This window comes from Artemia franciscana, chromosome 18, assembly GCF_032884065.1.
Source record: "Artemia franciscana chromosome 18, ASM3288406v1, whole genome shotgun sequence".
Lineage (NCBI taxonomy): Eukaryota > Metazoa > Arthropoda > Branchiopoda > Anostraca > Artemiidae > Artemia > Artemia franciscana.
The window spans coordinates 19606641-19632120 of NC_088880.1; the positions used below are offsets into that span (position 1 = coordinate 19606641).

The following is a 25480-nucleotide window of genomic DNA, read 5'->3' on the forward strand; positions in this document are numbered from 1 at the left end:
AAATGGACAGACTTTTGGGCAAAAGAATTGCATCTCATTTTATAAGTTACAAAGAGTAATTTGTCCAAATCCTCTGGCAGCCTTTGACTAGTCTTAAATATAACTAAACTAAAAGAACTGAAATCGAAAAAAGCACTTTTTCTGGCATTTGGTAGCATAGAAAGTCAAACAGACACCCAACTGACCAAGATCAAGCCGAAAGAGTATCAGATACTAGTTAGTAGAATTAATTTTAGGAAGTAAAATAGATAAACGTAACGTTTATAAAGTTGGTGAATGTTCTTGCTTCAGAAGTACTAGATTCAAAATACTTAAAAAATCTAAAGCAAAAGTAGAAAAAGACTTGAGACTTAAATTGGGTAAAACTGAATCGGGAAACTCAATCATCTGCCATCTAAAACGAGACAAGCTAGTCAAATCTCAAATATTTAATTTCATTAAATAGTTAAACATTGGACGGAAATGAAAAATTCGGATACAAAATTATAGTAATTATTTGCACGGAGCACTAAACAGAATGTATTATTTGGCCATTATTGAGCATAAATTAGAAAACGTAAAGCAACTCAGAAAAGTAACTGAGATAAACTAAACATTTGTAAGACAAATAGACTAAAGGTGTAATAACTATAACTATATAATTCAATTACAAAATTATTAATGCTTGATTTCTAACAACTCTTGACGGAAAGAAAAAAGAAATGGCCAGGCAAGACAAATCTACGTCAATTCAAAACGTTTACTCATCTTAAAGAAAAAGAATTGCCCCATAATAAAACCTCATAATACAACAAATAACTCTAAAAATATAAAATTTCACAACAACATATCACTAACAAATAACAATGGACCTACTCTACAGTAAATCAATGCAACTAGCTATGAGATAATTTTTCTCGATATTTGTGGACTTTGCAGGTTTTCAAGATTTTATGCCATAAAATTAGTATTTGAAACCTTCTTATTTTAGAGACGAGGCTGACATGCCTTCCCTGTACATGTCTTCTGGAGGGATATCATTCCAGATGGATAAACGTGTCGTCGGTACAAGTATAGGATCGTATATCTAAGTTAGTAATTAACAAGCCATCTGTTAATTACGAAGATCCTTCTCTAAATTTCCATAAATATGGATAGCTTACTAAAAGAAAAAAAGGCGGAGTTAAAATTTTAGAGTAAAAAGTGAACCTGCCATTAGTATTAGGGGTACAAAATAATTTTTTTGGAAGGAAGACCTTAAAGAAAATTTTGACAGGAAATCAATAGAAAATCGATCGAGTAAGTTCATTTATACTGGTTTTTATTTATTTAATTCCTAATGTGATGTTTTAGTAATCAAAGAAATTTTTTTTTTGTCTTTTCACATGATTTAAGTTAATCCGGCAATCAAAAACTTAAAAATTCCAGAACTAAGATCTTTAGCAACTTAAGGTCCCAGAAACCTTAACAGTTAGTTACAAGGGCAAAAAAAAAAGACAAATTAAGTGGCTCAACAAACAAAGTAGCTAAAAACCGTGTAACTATGGTTAAACAGGACAGAAATTAGGAATGAGAGACAATTCGAGCGGCCGAATCGAAAAGATGGGCTATTACTTGCTTATCTTGTGTTTGCTGCTGTTCCAAGTCGTATAGATTTAAAATGATGGATCCATCAGATTTTGACGCGATGAGAAATACAAAGAGCTCATCTTGTTTAAGCTAAATTGAAATTATGTGTAGGATTATGCTTGTAATATTTTTCAAGAAATTCTTTTTACTGACAAAGTCGACAATAATACAGTTGAAGATCTATATGAATTCAAAATTGCTAAGCACAAATTGCTATGGCATAAAACCCAAGGGAAATTAATTGCCTTCTTTCAGGTTCAGGTTAATTGATTTTTTCAATCCTATATACATAGCTTACTAAGCATAAGAATATGTAGTATACTTAATATCTTCATTCGTGAATTGTTGCATTAGTTTCATTCAACTGAAAAAGTAGTAGTTCAGTCTATCCAAGTAGGAATAGGAAAGGTTTTAATATTATCTCAATACATGTAATCCTTAATATAAGGCAAATTTCCCCAAAGCTACACTTTTCAGAACATATAAACTCAATAACTCTGAAATTCAGTTGGGCAAGAGCTATTCAATATAACATGTAACACTAGCTATCATTAATCTAAACCGTACTAAATTATAGAAGCGCTTATAATGTCAAATAATTTATCAAATAATTTATATTTTAATTTACATATTTCCTTAGGAAATTCAAAAAGTATTATTGCAAGTAGTTGATGTAATTACATGTCAAATGTTAAGATAAACTATGAACTGAAAAAATACTGGAAAAAACCTAAAATAACCTTAAAATAACAATTGATCTACTATATCAGAAAAAACTGTATTAATAAAGAAAACAAAGGATAAAATAATACTGAAACAATGCTGAAATGAGTTTTTTTTTAAAAGAAACATTTGACAAAATTTCTTGGATGTTATCAAATCCTGACTTCAAAATTAACACTCATTATAAACTAAATACTAAGTACTCTAGTTCGTTATATCACAATAAAATATTTGCATCGTTACAAAATACACTCAGTAATAGTTACATCTTGGAGCTGCACAGTTACGTCCGTGATGGGCTCAGGTATTCCAATTGGTAGTGATTGGCTAGAAATCGTTGAAGAAGGTCGCTTGAGCCGTTGAACTGGGTGACGAGACACGCTAAGAATAAATAATGTAGAATTAATATATCGATTGTGTCGATCAGACGTCCATAGTTGCGTAGATTTGTGAAGTTTAAGGATAATTATTTTTTATCTGACGAGTACAAAGAGGGAGAGGGCTCTAGATACCCTGAAATGCCGCAATTATTTAAATTCTAGCAAATTTTCCTGTGATTTTCATATAATTTAATGTCGTTTTTCCTGGCTGTTTCAGTAATTTGACACATCTCACTATAAATTAAATTAAGTCATTGTATATATTTTTGTTACTTAGGGTAATAGTTAGAGTAAATGATCGCGCAATTATATTTAATCTTCAAGTTTAATGCGTCCCAAAATGAGAAAGCTGGATCTCAATTTTGGACAGCGATGGCCGAATACCGGAGTCCCAGTTTTAATGAACACTTGATTTTGATTCATTTTCTCTAAGACCGCTATACCCAAGTCCCACGAGGTCTGATGTGTTCGATACCGGCAATTTTTCAAAGATTCCCAGTAAATTATGCTCAATAAAATTACTTCAATCAAAAATTCAGTGAGTGATAGAATAGACTAATATAATTTAACTAAGACCCATTCTATAGCCTATTATAGCTGGCAAATATGCAACTACGTGTGTCATTGAAAAATGATCATTGGATCAAAGCATGAACAATCCTAATTTAATCTTCCAGATTAAAATATTGGTAAATTTGGATCCCCAGCAAAGAATAGGGGAAGCTGATGAGAAGAAACAACTTGTTTTCAAAAAAAAAAAAATAAATAAAGACCATGCAACTTCACCGGAAGAATTCGAGACCTGTCTACAGCAGAAACGTGAATTTTTTTGTAATTCTATTCGGCTGCTTTTTTTTTACATCAATTGGGGAAGATTTAAATTGTGATTGCAACTAATAGATTCTTGTCTTTCAAAATATGTCATAGACAACAATCTATAATTTGCGATTGTATTTGTTTGACATATTTTTCCTTTTCCGATATCAAATATTTTTTGTGCAAACTTATGATCAGCATCCAATCCATCACTTATAAAAAAAATAGACAAAACTTTAAATTAAATAAATAAATTATACAGAACCTTAATTTAAAAAAAGATTAAGTGGCATGATTTTTTAACTATAATGAGAAATTTTATCAGCCAAAAAATGTTTTTGGTACCTTTTGGTGTACTAAAAAAAAATGTCTCTACTGAATATCTTCCTGTTGCGTGTGTAATTCATAATTTCCAAGTTCAGCATAGTCTTCAAAGCTCAATTAAAAACGGACTTCAAAACCAAATTTGGACTTTGTACTACCCATACTTTTAAGTGAAAAAATCGCAATCAACTGAAATGATGCGGGGTCCCCTTCCAATGTTGAAATATTCATAGAATACATACAAAACAGAAAGAAAGTTTTTCGAAGATTATGTAAAACTTGTTTTTTTCCTGTAGTCTTGGCCACAGTTAACAAAAGAGAGAGCACCTTCGAATGCCATGGGTTAGAAGAATAATTACGTAGTATATTTAGGTAAAAAGCTGATTGACAGAATTTTCTTTCACAAAATCCTCAAAAAAAGTAATAGAAAATGGGAGTACATTCTTTAAGGCAAGGTAAATCTTTATCAAAACAACTAGCTACAACAGATTCAATTTTTATTTGCTAGCAATCACAAATAATTAGACAAAATAAGCGATAATTTCGCACTGAAGAAAAAACCTATAAGGATTTACGGCCGAGCAAAAATTCCCGTAACTACTGACCTATCAAATTTATTATATAATTAAATTAAATCAAATTATAATACAAATATGTATAATAAAAAAATTTAAAACATATGAAATAAGTCAAAGATGAAGTGAAATAGATATATTATGCGGAACCAAGGAGTTCAAATTTGCGTTTGCGCAAAGTAATAATTTACGATAATTCATCTTAATAGATTCTCAGGTGTTGCTAACCCTGTATCCTTAAAAAGTGGAAAATGTGAATAAATACCTTTCTCGTCTTAGCGTAACAGGTACAATAGGAGTGGGTGCTGTTAAATCTTCTTCGGAACACGTTTCCCAGTTACTTGATGAAAAGCCTTCCTGACTACTTCCGTTTCGTGGTACATCTTCTAAAATAGGAAAAAAAAGATAAAAAAAAGAATAAACTTAAAAAAGATAAAAAGATATAAAAAGATAAACTTAGGGTCATTAGGTTTTTCCTAGGATTAGCAGAGCATTCTTCGTAGTGTGCTGGGTGGGTGACAAAATTAACTGCATTTTCATGCCACCATTTTCCATGAAACTCCCTCGGAATAGTCTCAAGAGTTGGAGAGAATTCCCCCCTCCTATGCGCACATATCTATATAGTTCAACAAACATCATTGCAAAATGTCAAAAGAAGCGTGCAAAATAATATTGCTAGCAGAAAATTAACTACCTCGCCTAGTTTTGAATTCAGCCAAACATTGGTATTCAGTATGAGAATAAATAATAAATGCAAAATTAAACAAATATGTGATTACAACCCATGTTTCACAAGTTTATAAAACACTTGCATAAAATAAATCCTTGGTTCAATATCCCAAATAAATAATTGCTGAGGTTTTATTTCAAAAATACTAGGAAATTAATTTGAAATAGAAAATAGGTGAATAGAAACTAGGTGATGCATAAACAGAAAATGTAACATTATCTGAAAAGGGGCTTTCCATGACTGCAGACAAACTAAAAGAATGAACAACTTTATATCTCAATGACAAAAGGACTAACAAAATAGAAGAAATAAAAAAAAAGTCAAAAGAGCTTTGCTGTTGAGAAAATATATAAAGTTCTTTAACTTTCATCGTTTCTTGTATCTTCTAACAATAATTCACTACAAACGAGCCATTAAATAAATGGGCAAGTAGCTCATTTTAAAATAATTTCATTTTCACCAATATCTCGGAGAGATCCTTTTATTTTCCATATGGAAAGTCAATTTTTGTTGACCTGAACAACAATATTGGAATGAATATTCAGCGTGAAAATTAACAACTACCAACTTAAAATAATTTGGAGCAAAAATTATGCTAGGTGAAAGATAAATAGGGAAAGCGATCTTTTCTGGACTAGAGCTTTCTCAAACATTTGACGAAACTAAAAGTATTCAACAACAGAAAACTCAAACGCATATTCAATTAGCGGCGTAGCTAGGGGGAAGTGGCAGGCATACATTTGTCTCCAAGCGTAGCATCTGTCAGGGTATCCATTAGATTATATATATATATATATATATATATATATATATATATATATATATATATATATATATATATATATATATATATATATATATATATATATATATATATATATACCACGTTTTTATTCATTACCGGTCATTGTCGTCTTAATAGTTTCCTGCATAGAATAGGTGAAGTTCCTTCTAGCTTGTGCCATTGTTGACAAATTCCTGAAACTTGCAGCCATCTTTTATTTGAATGTTCTTAAACCCATATTAAACCCATAAACCTATATTATACCCAGAGAATGTTTTTGTCTTTGTGTTTATCTGAACTAGGTCTTAGCTTTCCTTTTAGTTTGAATTTAGCAGTGAGTAATAAATATGTTAGAAATCTTGTTATTGTTTTTTAAAAAGAACTAGGAGATTAGAAATTTCGTAGTTGGTGATCATTGGTTGTGTAATAATTATCTTCATTTTCTATTTTTTCTTCATTTGAGACTTTAGATTAGGTTAGTGTTTTCATTTTGATGTAATGTAGTTTTGATTTAGTACATAGAGTGAAATACCTTGTTTGGTTTACTCACAAAATAAATACTTACTTGCATACCACACTTTTAATTAAAGATATGGCCAGATATGGCCAATGAAGTTGTTAAGGGGGACCCAAACACTTATTTTGCCCCAGGGCACAGAAAAACCTGTAGAATTTTTGAATTCATTGACAATAATCAACTGCAGGAGAAAAATAGAAGAAATAAAGGAACAGTAAAATTTAAAAAGCCTTATGATTGACAAAAAATATACCAAGATTTTCAACCTTCGCCACTTCTTATTTCTTCTACTTATCTTATTTTTATGAAGAAACATTAACAAATATGATCGGGGTGCTCTGTTTTCAGATGTTTCAGTTTTTCCGATGTCATGGAATGTCCCATTCTAGAAGACTTCTTGTCTTATCTATGTTATGAAAAGGCAGCATAGTTTTTGAAGAAATCTTCTTTGGCTGAGATATGCATTGAAATCTAAAAATTCATGAAGAAGACTGCAAAATCTTTATTTATAACAATTGCTTTTCCCGAGAACTTAATAATATACCATAAATCTTTAATTACTCCATGACCCATGTTATAAAGCAATCAGTATATATAGAATCAATAGCATTTTTGAGCATTACTTCTGCTATTCAAGTACAATTTTTACTACGATGCACAATAATGCTTATTGAAACTTTTATATGATGTTTTTTCGATGAGTGTGAGGCCCTGAAGAAAATTTAGGCAAAGTTTTGCGCTTTGGATTTTGCAAGTTTTGCATTCCTAGAACTTAACAGTATACAATCAAATCCTAAAAAGAATGTAGACAAAGGTCCCCTGTTAAATATTGCAAAGGAAATTTCAGATGATTTATTGCCAGTTCCCTTTCATATCTCACTTGCCCCTTCCCCTCTCCTCCTCCCCCCAGAAAATCAAAAATGATAAATGTGCAGGACCGCTTATGATCAACTCTGAGCAAAGCTACTAATAATGGCATAACATCGTGAAAACTCAGTTACTTTTCAGTGACTACGAAAGAAAAAAAAATTAAACCTTGGAGAATAACAGAGTAACTGACGTAATTTACTAAAAAATATATACAGAAAATACGTTGCGACTAGATCCTTGAAACGGGTAAACTTCAAAGCTAATAAACCCGAAATTTATTATTCGAGTCCTTCAAGAAGAAGAGGAAACTGTTTGTGGGGCATGAGAAAATCGTCTGTCTCTCTATTCAAGTAAATGTAAGACAGTAAGACACAGTTTCTACTTTTGTCTCGATAGTGGTAAAAAAAAAGCTAATATTATTGTTTTTTTGGTTCTCAGGGAGTCGGAGAACCAGTTTTTGTTTAAAAATAGATTGAAAAATTATCTTTTTGAAAATTAGGTAAAGTTGGAATATCTCTCCCAGTATTTTAATAAATTTTTATAGGTTATTATTATTAGTTGATAGGGGTGGGGTAGGGTGGTGGGGGTAGGATATGTGTACTATTCTATCGATGAATTATTGAAAGAAATTATTTATATTATATTTTGTTTGAACAGCTTATTCTTATAAAGTTAATAATTGTGTTAGGGACTAATAGCAAAAAAAATGAAGTAGTACTAAAGTTAGCAATGATAGGACTGGCAATAACAATAATACAAGTAACAATATTATAAACAACAGCGAAAAGATAAATTCTTAGACAAGATAAAATCGATAAGGACAAAAGAAATTCCACAAATAATGTTCAGTAGAAAACAGTCTTAATGATAGAAATAAAGTTGTCGTTACAGATTAGCAGGCAAGTAAGGAGATTAGAATTTTTTGAAGAGGGAAATTCATTTTAAGAGATTGGAGGCAAATAGAAACGAAAGAGAAAACAGGCAAGTTATTCAAAATGTAAGGAGAATCTCGGATAAAGTCTTCATAAATTCCTTCCTATGGTAATAGCTATGGAAGTCCTTATAAAGGCAATAACAAGAATTACAATTATGCTAACAAAATGATAGAATAAGAATAGAGCTACCTTTTGCTCCACCAGGTACTTGTACATCATTTGTAAGAGATCTGCTCATTGTGTCTTCTTGTGAAAGACAATCAATGTTTGAAGTCCTTGAATATTGGGCCAAGTCGATAGTACAATAGCGCCCAGAATACCGAGTTGCTGTTATATAATTTTCTCTGTACCGTCCACTTCCATTTTTTGAACTTCCACTTGCCCTTCCTCTCACTCTCTCCCACTTCCCCAATTCTTGCACTGTTTTATTTAGGTCGTCTAAACTATCCCGTGAATTTCCATTTTTATCCATGCCGACCATATCAATATCGTTTGCATTTTCATCGTCGATGTCCGTACTGGATCGATCTGTGTCGGTGTCACTAAAACTCAATCGTGCTTCTGTGACGTCCATTCGTGATCTCGTTGTGGAATGTTGAGTAAGTTCAGAGATCGTTGGAATGTTGCTGTTACTCTGGAATGGTCTCTTAATTAGGTTGAAAAGAGACTTTGAAGGATCTTCTACTTCTAAATAAACTGGAACTCGTTTGTTATTTCGCTGTCCACCAATAGTAATATGTGGCTGTAATAGATACAAATCAAAAATTAGACCTAAAAACAGACATTTTAATGGGGAAGGGATCAAAATCCTATAAAAATATACTACAGATTTTTGGTTTCATTCATTCTCATTGACACTTAAATTCAACTGATTTTCTTGAAAATTGAGCGAGTGATTGAAAACAATTTAAATGAGCATTTATATCTTGTCGATCAAGATTTAAGAATAAATCTAATATTGTGCATTGCCAAAAAGTAAATCTTGCCCTCAAAGATAAAAATACAACACATATTTCAGCTCTTAGGGTGAAATTTGCCATGTCGGAAAACAATTACAGGTGTGCTAAGATTTTTTGTAGGAGTGAGGGCAAACACCCATTAATTTTCTATGGGTGCAAATTTTCCATAAACCTTTTATTCCTCAATTTCAAAGATTTTTTGTTTCTCAAATATTTTACATACTTTATACGTCTTGGAGCTTCATCGGAAGACGGTATCCATCAACCAGCATCCCCTTGGAGAAACCCATTAAAGTGTATTAACTTTGGGAGTAAAGGATAACTTGATTAAGGGTGTGAGCGTAATCTTTACTGGAGGACTTACATGCTTTTTTTCGTTATACATATTTTATATATATTTTTATTTGTACATATTTATATTTTATTTTATATATTTTATATTATTTATATATAGTACATTGTTGATGGTGATTGCTAATCGACCATTCCCTGTCCCGGTGTCCCGGTCGTCATTTACATCCCCCTGTTTCCCCCGGTGTCCCCGTTGTAGTTGTGTCCCTGTGTCCCGGTCGTCATTTATATTCCCTGTGTCCCGGGTCCCGGTCATCATTTGTATCCCGGTGTCCCGGTCTGTATATACATTCGTTTTTTAGTTTTGTTTTTCTCCTTTATTTTTTTCCTTTTTTTTTTCTTTTTTAGCTTATTTAGATTTTTAGATTTTTTAGTTTTTTTTATTAGTTTTTAGTTTTTATTTCTTTTTAGTTTTTTTGTCCCGGTCGTCATTTATATCCCCCTGTTTCCCCCGGTGTCCCCGTTGTAGTTGTGTCCCTGTGTCCCGGTCGTTATTTATATTCCCTGTGTCCCGGTCGTCATTTGTATCCCGGTGTACATGTCCTGGTCGCTTTCTCTTTGAGTGTCGTCATTTATTAGTTTTTTCCTTTTTTTTTTAGTTTTTTATTGGTTTTTACCTTTATTTTAGCTTATTTTTCAGTTTTTTCCTTTTTTTTAGTTTTTTTTTATTTTTTATTTTTTTTATTTTTTATTTTTTTTAGTTTTTTACCTTTTTTTAGTTTTTTTAGTTTTTTAGCTTTTTTACTTTTTTTATTAGTTTTTAGTTTTTTTTTGTAGTTTTTGCCTTTTTTTAGTTTTTTCAGTTTTTTTTTTAGTTTTTTATTGGTTTTTACCTTTATAGTTTTTTTAGTTTTTTAGCTTTTTTATTTTTTTTATTAGTTTTTAGTTTTTTTTGTAGTTTTTGCCTTTTTTTAGTTTTTTCAGTTTTGACGTCACCTAATCCAGTTTTTTCAGGTGACGTCACCTGACACATCCATCCATCCATCCACAGACAACTTATTTTTATATATATAGAAGATATATATATATATATATATATATATATATATATTTAACTACGTAAAACTTACGAATATACAACATTCTTGGCTGTCCCATTGTCTGTGCATATAAATAGATTGTCAGGTTTACCGACTCTTGAAGATGCGACACATAATTGTCCATGGGAAAAACAATCTGTATTCAGATCTATACCTTATTATTCTAATGATCGCCCTTGAGCTTTGTTGATGGTGATTGCTAATCGAACATTCCCTGTGTCCCCGTCGTCATTTATATATCCCCTGTGCCCCCCGGCGTCCCCGTTGTAGTTGTGTCCCTGTGTCCCAGTCGTCATTTATAGTCGACAAACATGACGTCAGTCGACCCACAAACATGACGTCAGTCGACACACACGTCCCATTCGTCATTTGTGTCCCAGTGTCCCAGTCTGTAATTTCTCTTTGAGTGTCCCGGTCGTCATTTATATTCCCTGTGTCCCGGTATGTATATACATTCGTTTTTGAATTGGTATATGATGAAATAATTTTTTTGTTTTTTTCCTTTTTTTCTTTTTGTTTTTTTTTTGGTTTTTGCCCTTTTTTAGCTTTTTAGTTTTTTTTTCTTTTTTCTTTTTAGTTTTTTTGTAGTTTTTACCTTTTTTAGTTTTTTTATTTTTAGTTTTTTTTAGTTTTCTTTTTCTCCTTTATTTTTCAGTTTTTTTTCCTTTTTTTAGTTTTTTTTTTTTGTTCAGTTTTTAGTTTTTTTTTCTTGTTCAGTTTTTAGTTTTTTTATTAGTTTAATTTTTTTTTTCTTTTTAGTTTTTTTGCTGTTTTTACCCTTTTTTTTAGTTTTTTTTATTTTTTAGTTTAGTTTTTTACCTTTTTTTTTAGTTTTTTAGCTTTTTTAGTAGTTTTTACCTGTTAGTTTTTTTAGTTTTTTTTTCTTTTTTAGTTTTCTTTCTTCTTTTGTATTAATGCTAAAGCCAAGGTTCGAACCTGGAACCTCTCAGACCTAGAACCTGGAAGAAAACGCTTTACCAACTCAGCTACTTCGGCTTGACTACATTTACCTATTTTAGTTTTTTTTTATTTTTATTTTATTTTTTTTGTTTCTTTTACTCCTTTATTTGTCAGTTTTTATCCTTTTTTTAGTTTTTTTTTTCTTTTTCAGTTTTTAGTTTTTTTTAGTTTTTTTATTAGTTTTTAGTTTTTTTTTCTTTTTAGTTTTTTTTAGTTTTTACCTTTTTTATTTTTTTTTTTAGTTTTTTTTACTTTTGTAGTTTTTTACCCTTTTTTTAGTTTTTTAGCTTTTTTAGGTTTTTTAGTATTTTCTTTTTAGTTTTTTTGTAGTTTTTATCTTTTTTAGTTTTTTTCTTCTTTTGTATTAATGCTAAAGCCAAGGTTCGAACCTGGAACCTATCGGACCTAGAACCTGGAACATAACGCTTTACCAACTGAGCTACTGTATTTGCATTTGTATCGGATTCACGACGCTTCTTGACTACTAAGGTCCCTGCGTCGGCCCTGTAGTGCATTCCTGCAGCATGGTTCGATCTCTGGGTCCCGTATTACCGCGCTAAGGTCAAACCCACTGCGCCAACACAGGTAGTTATATAACTGAGCTACTTCGGCTTGAATGCATTCGTTTTTGAATTGGTATGTGATGAAATAATTCAAACGTCATATGCGGACAGTGACGTCACTCGACAGACACAGACACCTTATTTTTATATATATAGATAGATGTCTCGGTATCCCGGTCGTCATTTGTGTCCCGATGTCCCGGTCTGTAATTTCGTCAGTCGACAAATATGACGTCACTCGACACACAGACACACAGACAACTTATTTATATATATATATATATATATATATATATATATATATATATATATATATATATATATATATATATATATATATATACTAGCTGTTAGGGTGGCGCTTGGCGCCATTGTAGTTGTGTCCCTGTGTCCCAACTGTGAGAAAAAAAAATCCTCGACACGCTTCCTTTTCTTACTTTCTCTATCAGCCGCAAGTCTTTTGGCATAGACTCTTTGAGCAACTTCCTCGGCTGCTCATGTTGTATATATATATATATATATATATATATATATATATATATATATATATATATATATATATATATATATATATATATATATATATATATATATATATATATATATATATATATATATATGTATATATATATATATATATATATATATATATATATATATATATATATATATATATATGCTCTTGGGGATGCATATGCAAAAGGTGCGTTACTATCCTCAGTATCGAGGGTTATATCTCTTTCAGCTGTTTGAACCTTATATTCTGTTTGATCTGACGAATTCTTAAATTTCCCTTCGTTCTACGGGTGAGAGAATATTAGCTGCCGAAAATCAGGCTTTTTGGTAATGGTGCTGTGGCTAAAAGGAAAGTAGGGAGAGTCCTCAAACGGGGTAGAGAGAGGTCACAAGAAAAAAAATTAAGGAAATGGAAAATTCATAGAAGGGAGCTCTGGATTGATTAGGCTAAAGAAGGGGAACGTGCAGCTACGGTGGACATTGTAGAGTAATTAGTTGTTGGTAGTAGCAGTATTACATTGCTAACAGGTTTTCTTTTCCATACCTTTTCCAGCCTTGCGGGTAGAGTACTTGATCTGCTGACCAGATCAACTGGCGTGCCAACTGAAGAATCCTGAGCAGACCTTCTCTTTAAACCAAATCTCCAATTGTTCTTTTTTGACATTCGGCCCATTGCTCTAGCTGTTGGACTCCCACTGCTCGACAATGTCATTGAAAGTAAACGCTCACGCCTGTAAAATTTTGTATATTTTACCTAATCTCAATAAAGAGCTCTTGAAGACACCAAAATTTAAAAGGGAGATATACATAATTTATACAGTATGCATTAGGTCAGGGCAATAGAAGAGTATCACATTGAGCAAGAAACACAAAAAACAAGCAAACTTGGGAAATAAATCCCCAACATGATCCTATTACATATCGACTAAATAGAAAATTCCGACGTACTTCCAGGCTGAACTTAGTTGTCAACATTATAGGGATACCCATTCTTTTGTACTTCTTGCTCCCAAAACTGGCGACTTCTTGCGAGAGATAAGGCTTCGAACAGTGAGGCTTCCGCTCGTAGCTTACTGTTTTAAACAGGATTTACTAATCAAAACCATAAATAACAAGGATCTTCCAAAAATATTAGCTGAAAGAAGATGGGTTATACCAAAAAACTTCCCAAATTATAACAAATTTCCGACGAGGGGTAGAGCGAGAAAGTGATTCTATTACCGCAATTATATTTAGATATTTAGAAAAAAACAGTAAAATAGAGAAATAAGAAAACAAGGCAGAATAAAGTCGAATAATTTTTTGGATACATATCTCCCTTCCCCATATATCTTAGCGGTTTTATGCAGTTTTTTTATGACAAAATTATTGCAACAATTTGTTATTCCAGTCTGTAAAAACGATATTATTACAGTCTCGAATCAACTTAGTGAGTTTATCCAATATACTATGAAATTTACCTCTTTTTGCTACTCTCCGGGTTTGCACTTCTTCGGGAAAAAAGCCATCAAAGGTACTTGCCTACTGTGACAATATTAGATTAGCCTATGTAAGCATGCTTCAGTATTTTGTATTAGATTACATATGTTTTTTAAGATCACTAATGAATTACTGTCCCATGACGATTTTTAATCCATCTATGACTTAAGTCATTGTTCACTAGCAAGCACTTCATATATAGGAACAACTTCCCTTCACTTTTTCTTCTTTTTTTTTGTCTGCTGAATAAAATATAACATTATCAGTACATTCATTCCAACCTTTTAAACTGGTATTGCGGTGGACTCTGAAAAGTCACCGTGGTATCAATTCATTGGGAATTTATCCACGCCAAATGCCTTAATTAGCCCTTTCCCATGGAGACTCAAAGAAACTTTCTACTGACTGCCTGTAAATACCACAATGTACATTAACTAAATTAGTCTATTACAAGAGTCAAAGCTTAGGCTTTATCACTTTAAAAAACCGCCTTGAGTTGATTTATCTTAGTATGAAGAGCATATCCGTAGATGCACGTAAGTTCTGCCAATTGGGAGAGGGCGAGCAGTCATAGTTGTTTTCCTATTGGAAAAGTCCAGAAAATAAAATGTCATTTTGGGCCAACAACTTTCAAGGAAGGTAGTCCGTCAGACAAATCTTACGAGGAACTGAACCGTCCTCCCCTTATAAGCCCAATGTAAAAGTAGGGATACGTTCAAATTGAACTTCAATCTAGTTCATTCAATGTCAAGAAGTTGAATATTCTTTAAAAATACCTTGTTAGTTCTCTATCTTTTTCCTCTAATTGCAACTTTATCTTTGTTAGTTCAAGGACCAGTTGATTCACACACGCCATCTTTATATCGTAATGTGCTCGGACTTCCGCAACATGTTTCATTTCTTCTCTGCGTTTCTTCAATAATTCTTTAGAGGCATTCTTTTCTGATTTGCCGGGGAAGCCAAGGCATCGTAATTTTTCGGCTATTTCAATTCGCCAAGCTTTCTGAAATTGAGGACCACACAAAGTCATAGTTTTCTTTTTTACAGGGTTCATGGTACCACCAGTTCATTGAAAAAAAATCTTTCAATACAAATAGCAATTATAATACACTCTAACTACATTAGACAATTAATGTCTATTTACACGGGGAGTACCCAAAAAAAGTTCCCTCAGAAAGAATTTGGGTTAATTTTAAGGGTCCATTTTGCTTTATGACAAAAAAACTCAAGAATTGCCGACTTACTAAATTGTAATCTTTTTTTTTTTTTTTTTGGCAAATTTGTAAAAAAAAGAATTGAATAAGCTGGAACCTTTTCCTTAGGATGAAATTAGACCACATACCCTAGACCCGGTTTTTTAGCACAGCCTGAATGCTTGATTGGCTCATCCTCTAAAGTTAAATCTTGAAACTAATCCGCTAGAAACAACCCAACGACACTGCTAAAGAAGACGAGAGGAGAGTGGGTGACCACAGCAAAGACATCGGTATTCCTAATAAAACTAACACATTGCTGAAATTCTAGAAGTGAAGCTCTATAAATAGGATCGTTCACTCCTTGAGAAGGTTCATCTTCCTTATATAATTCCTGCTGAGTATCAACAAATATATTATAATGACCAATAACATTTTTGTGGCTAAATTAAGTGAAAGAAAATCACCCACAATTGAAAAATGTTTTGTCCTCCTTTTTAGTCAAATTTAGCAGAAAATTTCGAAACAAAAGAAACCGAGAGAGTCTAGATACTATGCCGCTTTTATACGATGATGCAAAAACGGGTAGACAAGTAGACTTGAAATTTTGCCAATTCCTTTCCAGCAGAAATTTATAAGAAATTTTATTTTTGTAGAATTTTATTTGTCCATCGGATCATATCATAGAAAAGTTATTTGACAACTTCTTACGGCTAAATGGGTTAACAAAGATATCAAACAGTTCGTGGTAACGAACTGTAGTAAGGAGCGACCCGGCTCAATAGTAACCAAAACTCTAAAAAACGGAACTTTTAAAACAATAGTAGCATCAAAAGAATTGCATTTTTATGCTGATTTTAAATATATAAGTTGCATTAAGTTTAGACTTACCCATCAAAAGTTACGAACCTGAGAAAATTTTCCTTATTTTAGAAAATAGGGGGAAACACCCAAACACCCCTTAAAAGTCATAGAATCTCAACGAAAATCACACCATCAGATTCAGCGTATCAGAGAACCCAACAGTAGAAGTTTCAAGCAAACATCTACAAAAATGTAGAATTTTACAATTTTTGCCACAAGACAGATCACGGACGCGCGTTTATTTGTTGTTTTTTTTTCCAGGGGTGATCGTATTGACCCAGTGGTCCTAGAATGTCGTTTGAGGGCTCATTCTAACGGAAATTAAAAGTTATAGTGTCCTTTTTAAGTGACCAAAAAACTGGAGGGCATCCAGGCCCCCTCCCACGCTCATTTTTCCCCAAAGTCACCGGATCAAAAATCTGAGATAGCTTTTTTTATTTAGAATAGTCGAAAAACCTATTAACTTTGTCTTTGGGGACGACTTACTCCCCCCCAGTACCTGTGGGAGGGGCTACAAGTTATAAACTTTGACCAGTGTTTACACATAGTAATGGTTATTGGGAAGTGTACAGACGCTTTCAGGGGGATTTTTTGGGCGGGGGATGGTTTGAGGGAAGGGGGTTATACGGGGGGAACTTTCCATGGAGGAATTTGTCATGGGGGAAGAGAATTTCCATGAAGGGGGCGCAGGATTTTCTATAGGATTTTTTTAAAGAGTAATGAAAAGATAAATATGAAAAGTTTCTTCAACTGAAAGTAAGGAGCAGCATTAAAATCTGAAACGAACAGAAATTTATACGCACATGATGGGGTTCACCTCCTCCTAATACTTCACTCTTTACGCTAAAATAATTTTATTGAATTCAACTATTTATTCTACGGCTTTTGTGATTCAGGGGTCATTCTTAACGAATTGGGACAAAATTTAAGCTTTAGTGTAAAGAGCGAGGTATTGACGAGGGGGCGAGCCCCCTCATATGCGTAATAAAAACACACGAGTTTAGAAGTTCGTTACGTAAGTTAGTTCGTAAGTTACGTGTATTTTTACTAATAAAAACGTTCGTAAAATTAAAAGTTCTAGTTGCCTTTTTAAGTAACCAAAAAATTGGAGGGTAACTAGACCTACTCCCCTTTTTTTTTCTCAAAATCGTCCGATCAAAACTATGAGAAAGCCATTTACCCAAAAAAATATATTAATCTACAAATTTCCTTTTAATTATTCATGTGCAGAGAGCCAAAGTCAAAACGTGCATTAATTCAAAAACGTTCAGAAATTAAATTTAAAAAAAACAAGTTTTTTTAACTGAAAGTAAGGAGCGACATTAAAACTTAAAGCGAACAGAAATTACTCCGTAAATGACAGGGGCTGTTACCTCCTCAACGCCCCGCTCTTTACGCTAAAGTTTTTCACTGTTTCAAAAAGTAGAGCTAAAAGAAAGAGTCGAACTCTGAAAGAGTTCGTAGAGCTGAAAGAGTGGCGAGGTCGGAAGAGTCAAGAGCCTTCCCATCAAGTTTCATCCCGATCTCTCCACTCTAAGCGTTTTCCAAGATTTCCCGTCTCCAAGATTTCCAGTTTCCCCCTCCAACTCCCCCCAATATCACCAGATCTGGTCGGGATTTAAAATAAGAGTTCTAAAGCACAAGATCCTTCTAAAGATCAAATTTCATTAAGATCTGATCACCCGTTCGTAAGTTATAAATACCTCATTTTTTCTATCTTTTCCGAATCACCCCCCCCCAACTCCACCAAAGAGGGTGGATCCGGTCCGGTTATGTCAGTCACGTACCTTGGACTTGTACTTATTCGTCCCACCAAGTTTAATTCTGATCTCTCCACTTTAAGTGTTTTCCAAGATTCCCCCCCAATGACCCTGGATCCGGTCGGAATTTAAAATAAGCGGTCTGAATTACGAGGCCCTTCTAATTATGAGATTTCATAAGGCCTCATCACTCCTTCGGAAGTTGAAAATACCTCATTTTTCTAATTTTCCAGAATTAACCCCCCCCCCTAACTCCCCCGAAGAGAGCGGATCCGTTCCGGTTATGTCAATCACGTATCTAGGACTTGTGATTATTTTTGCCATCAATTTTCATCCTGATCCCTCCACTCTAAGCATTTTCCAAGATTTTAGGTCCCCCCCCCCAACTCCCCGCAATGTCATCGGATCCAGTCGGGATCAAAACAAGAGCTCTGAGACACGACATCCTTCCAAACATGAGACTTCATAAAGGTCCGATCACTCCTTTGTAAGTTAAAAATACGTCATTTTTTCTAATTTTTCAGAATTAAAAGATCCCCCAAAGAGAGCGGATCTGTTCCGGTTATGTCAATCACGTATCTAGGACTTGTGCTTATTTTTCCCATCAAGTTTCATCCCGATCCCTCCACTCTAAGCGTTTTCCAAGATTTTAAGCCCCCCTCCCCAAACTCACCCCAATGTCACCGGAACCAGTCGGGATTTAAAAAACAGCTCTGAGGCACGATATCCTTCCAAACATCAAATTTCATTAAGATCCGATCACCCGTTCGTAAGTTAAAAATACCTCATTTTTTCTAAATTTCTGATTAAACCGTCCATCCCCCCCCCCCAGATGGTCGAATCGGGGAACGACAATTTCTAGTTAATATGGTCTGGTTCCTGATATGGCTGCCAAATTTCATCGTCCTAGCTTACCTGGAAGTGACTAAAGTAACAAAACTGGGACAGACAGACAGACAGACCGACAGAATTTGCGATCGCTATATGTCACTTGGTAGATACCAAGTGCTTAACTTGGTGGTATTTCTTGATTAGTGATGACGCTGTTTAGAGTTTTCTAGTCACACCCGACACTATGTTTTACAAATCTTGAATAGCATATGTTTTTGGCCAATGTTTGTATTTATTTTATACGCAAAAGAGCATCATATAACAATAGTGAAGGTGCAACTTCAAAGCTCTAAAAAGTGGTCTCCAAACTCGCAAAAGCATTTGCTTGATGGGTAAAAAATATTATTGTTGATCATTCTTTCAAAAAGAAAAAAAAATTGGCTAGCCACATTTCTTCTTTTACAATTATATAAGGTTTTTTTTTTAACGATTCCAAAAATGAAAAAGATATGGAGAGAACTGTTTTAAGGCATCCAAGGGCATTATCATGATTTCGGCTATGCAAAAAACAGTTACACATTCTGATAACAAACAATGCACTGTTGTAGTACTAACTCGCTATAAAATGTCCCCGTTTTTCACAGCCGTTTTAAATATAGGAACAGTATATTTTTATTTTTAAATTATAATTTTTTATATTTAAAATATGATTCAGGTTAGATATTCTGGAGTTAGGGCTAAAATGAAAATTTTCTTACTCGTTCTTCGTTAAATGTCTTTTCATCCCTATTTATTAATTCTGGGGCAGCTATACTAAGGTGAGCCATAATGGATGCAAATGAAGGTCTATTCCTTGGCTTAGTCTCCCAGCACATTTTCATAAGTAGTTGAAGACCAGGAGGTAAGGTTGATGGAAGTGGTAGGCTTAGACTACTGTTCCCAACACCAAATAAAATTCTTGCCGTTTCAAGGCCACGATATGGAGTTTCACCGGTTACAAGTTCCCATAGAACAACACCATATGACCTGCAAAGGAAAGCTACGAGTTTCTTTGGGAAATATCTCTCAATAATACAGACCTCAACAAAAGTGCACTACTTGCAAAATATTATAAATAGGGTCAACATATTGCTTTTAAGTTGGCTCGCTCAAAGATTGTCTTAGAGCCTTATAATTTTATTGCAATGAAGTTTTGGTAAATTGTTTAATGTTGATAAATGAAAGAATGAATGGAACTGTATTTGGTAAATAAGACTTTCAGGAATTTAGCCAAAAGTAGATCAAAGGTTTCACGTTTGAACCCCTTTCTCCTATCCTTGGCCCTTCTGGATATTGACTTCTAGTAAACTAGGAAAACTCCTGTCCAATGTGAGTGAAACAAGAAGCATTAAACAGTGGGAATAAATCATAAGAATTTTACCTACAAACTACGTAAAAAAAATAAAGCTAATTATAAAATTAAAACAGACTACAAATTTCCGTTTAGAAGAAAACCAAATTGGAGCTTTGAGTTTTAAAAGTACTGTTTAATTCAAACGACAATGTTCCAGATCATCGACTTATTATTCCACTAAAGGCTTTTCTGAAGTATAATGTTTAACTGATAGAAAGGAAAAACATTTTACAAGGAAGAGCTACTAAAATCGTAAAAAAAGAGGTGAATAACATGAGAATTGCAGGAGCTGATCAGATTACCAATAAAAATAATGAATGCTCGGGAGTGGCAACACCCTAGCCCCCTTTCCTATGTAATTGCGTGTGCTCAGTTGTGTGTGGCCACTTTTTGAAGATAGCAGCATTTGTGATGACAGCAACGAGGAATAAGAAAAAACCTAGGAAAACTCAAAAATATTTTGCTTTGCAGTCTTAGTACGCTTACATGCGAAATGTGACCTTTGTATGCCTATCTTTCTTGGATTCATTCCTGCAGTTTACGACAGAACAATGTATGCCATGTTTAAGTGTGTAAATCTTCTTAGGGGCAAATAGGTTATTCATGAATATATAAGTGTACCAAAAATTATGAACAAATCTTCTTTTTTATTCACTACTCTAGTAACTATGTTCAACAAGTAAGCACTATAGTAACTCAGTAACTATGTCTGTGACATCAACTACTTTTAAAAGACAAATGGTCTTTTTTCTTATTTCTTGAAAATTCAAATTTGTCATGTTTCATACTTTCCCATTGCATTTGTAAGCAACAATACATCATTTTTTAGAGTATGGAGCCATTTGCACCGGTATTGTGCGGGAGATTAACCCCTGCGCTCCCTCTGGAAGCACAAGAAGTGGGAAATAAATCCCTGTAGGGCAAATTTTCAACATTCAGAACAGATTAAAGCTTTAACTGGTTTGCAAACCTCTCCCACTGAAAAAAATTATTGAAGGGTAGATATTTCCCGGAAAAACTGAACCAGGGCTCTTGGTCCACCTTAGTTAAAACCTTTCTTTTTATGTAAGAAAATAATTATTTGGTAGATAAATAGGGTATATGTTAATCCAGAATAAAATGAAAATGCTTCCTGGGCCTCGTCATTCTCATCAGCGGAAATTTTTATAGGAAGAGAATTAATTTTTTGAGAGGGATAGAGGTCACCGAGGTTCTTCAAAACAGGCAAATTTAAGCAGAATTATAAGATATTCATAAATATTTATAGAAATATCCTGGAATATTTATCAACATATCGACTATATGGAGTTAGAGGCTGCACTATGTGCCCCTCCTCTAGGTGCATGCGCGTGTGCAGTCATGAAAGCCAGCTTACCGAAAACCGTTGCGTTTGTTTTGACACTGAAAAGTAAGAAGGAATAAAATGGTAAGACCAACATTACTTCATATACAAGATTAATGTATTATCATATTTTATGGTAAAACGTAATCTTTGCCTGTTACTTGCATTCATTCTTGCATTCAGTAGCTCATCCGGACTTGGTCAAGATTAATTGCTTAGATATTTCGTCGGATTAGTAATTTCGCCTGAATAGTCCTTTGTCATGACCTCTATCACAGAAAAAAAAATAGAGATTACAAGTTTCTTCGATCACAGATGCGTCAACATTGAACTATCGGAAAACAACTGGTTACCGAGATAATTCCAGGCTAAACAGTACGCTAATCCAAGCTGTAACATCTTTGCTTCCAATTCATCTCAGCCAACCATAGATATATAATTGCATATTGTAAACAATTCCCCATTTCACGTTAATTAAGCCTTGATTTTTAGGTTCATTACGTTTTGGGCAATCATCGTCATGTTAAAAAAACAGAATTTCAGATGTATTACTTTGCAAAGACATAGAGTTGACTGATATACTGCTAATATTGAGTACAATTAGCGATAGCGTATCCCGGGGCAGGATCCATTTTGCTCCATCAACTATTTCAAAAAATAACCACCAGATATGGAAACACTATTCTTAAATTGTGAAAAGGGGGGCTTTAAATCTTGGCGACATTATGATATGGTGAAATGTTAAATAGGGTGAAAAAGGATCAAATCAGGATCAAATATGGATGGATTAAGGCATACTGATGGTACGTGCATTTACTTTAGATATTTTAACACTGGGGAGTGTTATGAGGAGAAGCCGACAAAAAAAAAGCCAAAACTTGGATATTTTGAGAATACAACCATGTTTTGTTATCAACCACAAAGGAACTTTAAAATTAACTGAAAAAAAGTCGAAGGGTAAAAAGGCTCACTTAACGATTGTATTTACAATTATATTCTTGAAAAACATGTTTTGTTTATGCATTTTATATTATAGTTTTAGTTGTCACTGACGGCGAGTGTTGGGTACATGGTAAAAAAGTCCCAGATTGCTTTTATTGTTTTCTTCCATTTCAATAAAATATTCCTGTTTTTTATTTTGTATTCTCTTTTTTGGATTTTAGGCAAAGGCAATGGTGTCTTTGTCACTATTTTCAGCAGACGAAAAGAAAATTTTTCGCATTAGGGAGCCAAATACATACCAAACATCTACTTTATCTGAACAAGGTTCTTTTCTAATAATCTCAGGTGCCATCCAAGCGTATGTTCCAATGAAAGACATTTCAGCACTTGCTTCTGACCAAACTCGACTTGTCCCAAAATCACTTATTTTCAGCTTGTTATCATTGCTCAATAGTACACTGTAAAGTAAATATCAATTTAATTTATTATAATATTCCTTTGACTAAAATATTAAGACCCAACCATAGGCGATGGCCAAAACTAAGCTCGAAATGAGACATCACGCCAAGATGAGTCTGTATAAGCATTTACTGAGAAGTCTTCGACCTTTTTTTTATTCTTTATAGCATATGTGATAGTACCAGGCATTTCATTTGCAAAGATTCTTTCATGATTTAGTCTCACAGTTATAAAGACCACTGATGGTTTTGTTGGATTAACTAGTCGGGGTGATGAACGCAAATGGATGTGCGAAACCGAACAAAACCAGACTTAAAGTGTGTGAGTGTTTCCTCCTTTACGTAGTCAGAGTGAAGTGCATGCTAATGTATTTGTTTTGTCACCTTGACCAACAATGGCAGAAAGAGAAAAAGCTACTTAACAGGAGGTGAATGATTTACTTGATTTCCTGTAAAATATAGTTACTGATACCCAATATCTATATATATATATATATATATATATATATATATACATATATATATATATATATATATATATATATATATATATATATATATATATATATAAATAAGTTGTCTGTGTGTGTGTGTCTGTCAAGTGACGTCATGTTTGTGTGTCGACTGACGTCATGTTTGTCGACTGACGTCATTTTAAGGATTGAGCTGTATGCGTCATGAAGTTGTTTGTCGACTGACGTCATGTTTGTCAACTGATGAAATTATATACCGGGACACAAATGACGACCGGGACACAGGGGATATAAATGACGACCGGGAACCTCAAAGAGAAATTACAGACTGTGAAACCCGGACACAGGGAATATAAATGACGACCGGGACACAGGGACACAACTACAACGGGGACGCCGGGGGCACAGGCGGGATATGTAAATGACGACCGGGACACAGGGATTGTTCGAATAGAAATTACAGACCGGGACACCAGGACACAAATGACGACCGGGACACCGGGACACAGGGAATATAAATAACGACCGGGACACCCAAAGAGAAATTATAAACTGGGACATCGGGACACAAATGACGACCGGGACACAGGGAATATAAATGACGACCGGGACACAGGGAATATAAATGACGACCGGGACAAAGGGGCACATCATTAGAATAATGAGGTATAGATCTGAGTACGGATTGTTTTTCCCATGGACAATTATATGTTGCATGTTCAAGAGTCAGTAAACCTGACAATCTATTTATATGCATAGACAATGGAACAGCGAAGAATGTTGTATATTCGAATGTTTTACGTAGTTAAAAACATATATATATATATATATATATATATATATATATATATATATATATATATATATATATATATATATATATATATATATATATATATATATATATATATATATATATATATATATATATATATATATATATATATATATATATATATATATATATATATATATATATATATATATATATATATATATATATATATACATATATATATATATATATATATATATATATATATATATATATATATATATATATATATATATATATATATATATATATTCACAGGTGGGACACAGGGACACAACTACAATGGCGCGTAACTAATATGGCGCGTAACGACTTACGCGCGCGGGGGGGCTTGGGGGGGGGGGCGCGAAGCGCCCCGCCAACTAGGTGTTGGGGTGGCGCAAAACGCCACCCCAACAGCTAGTATCTATATATATATATATAAATAAGTTGTCTGTGGGTTGTCTGTCGAGTGACGTCATGTCATCATGTCGTCATGAAGTTAGTTGTCGTCATGTTTGCTATGACGATGACGTCATTAAAGGTATTTAAGAAAATCGTTCAAAGACCAATTTTTACTTGTAAGAAGATCGTGGACGGAAAAATGTTTAATTGTAAAATAACTGAAGAACCTACAATGGCAACAGCCGAGGAAGCTGCTCAAAGAGTCTATGCCAAAAAACTTGCGGCTGATAGAGAAAGTAAGAAAAGAAAGCGTGCCGAAGTAGCTGAGATGGTAAAGCGTTATGTTCCAGGTTCCAGGTTCAACAGCATTAATACAAAAGAAGAACAAAAAACAAAAAAGGTAAAAACTACAAAAAAAAACTAAAAAGAAAATACTAAAAAACTAAAAAAGCTAAAAAACTAAAGAAAATAAAAAACGGTAAAAAACTAAAAACTAAAAAAGAAAAAAAAACTAAAAAAAAAACTAAAAAAAAGGTAAAAACTACAAAAAAAACAGCGCCACCTCAACAGCTAGTTTGTAATATTTGTTGAAACAGCAAAAAACAGGCAAACAGTTCAAACATTAAAGAGAATTATATACATTTTGGTTTTGGGGAGAAGGTAGGGCCAAGCATTCTCCCCTCTGTTCTCCATAAGCCCCTCTAATAGTAGAAACTAAAAGCAAGATTGAATAACCTTCGACGCAGGTCATTTTTAGATCACCCATCTAGATTGGGCAGGAGCCTCTTGCGCAAAACAGCTGTACCCTCAAAAATCTTCTTTCACCCAGCACAATTACACACTTCACAATTTCTTTATCAGGAATAGTGTCGAAT

At 33.5% G+C, this 25480-nt stretch overlaps 1 protein-coding gene across 1 annotated transcript in view; it reads right to left on the reverse strand.

Moving 5' to 3' along the window:
- Nucleotides 1-413: 413 nt before the first annotated feature.
- Nucleotides 414-25480, reverse strand: part of LOC136038718 (mitogen-activated protein kinase kinase kinase 12-like) — a 68765-nt gene continuing 43698 nt past the window's right edge. The window contains exons 6-12 of the mRNA XM_065722046.1: nt 22755-22913; nt 19537-19804; nt 14907-15133; nt 13196-13382; nt 8452-9004; nt 4692-4812; nt 414-2712 (exon numbers count right to left, since the gene is read on the reverse strand). Coding sequence (XP_065578118.1) covers nt 2571-2712; nt 4692-4812; nt 8452-9004; nt 13196-13382; nt 14907-15133; nt 19537-19804; nt 22755-22913 — 1657 coding nt within the window. The 3' untranslated portion in view covers nt 414-2570. The remainder of the gene's footprint in view (nt 2713-4691; nt 4813-8451; nt 9005-13195; nt 13383-14906; nt 15134-19536; nt 19805-22754; nt 22914-25480) is intronic.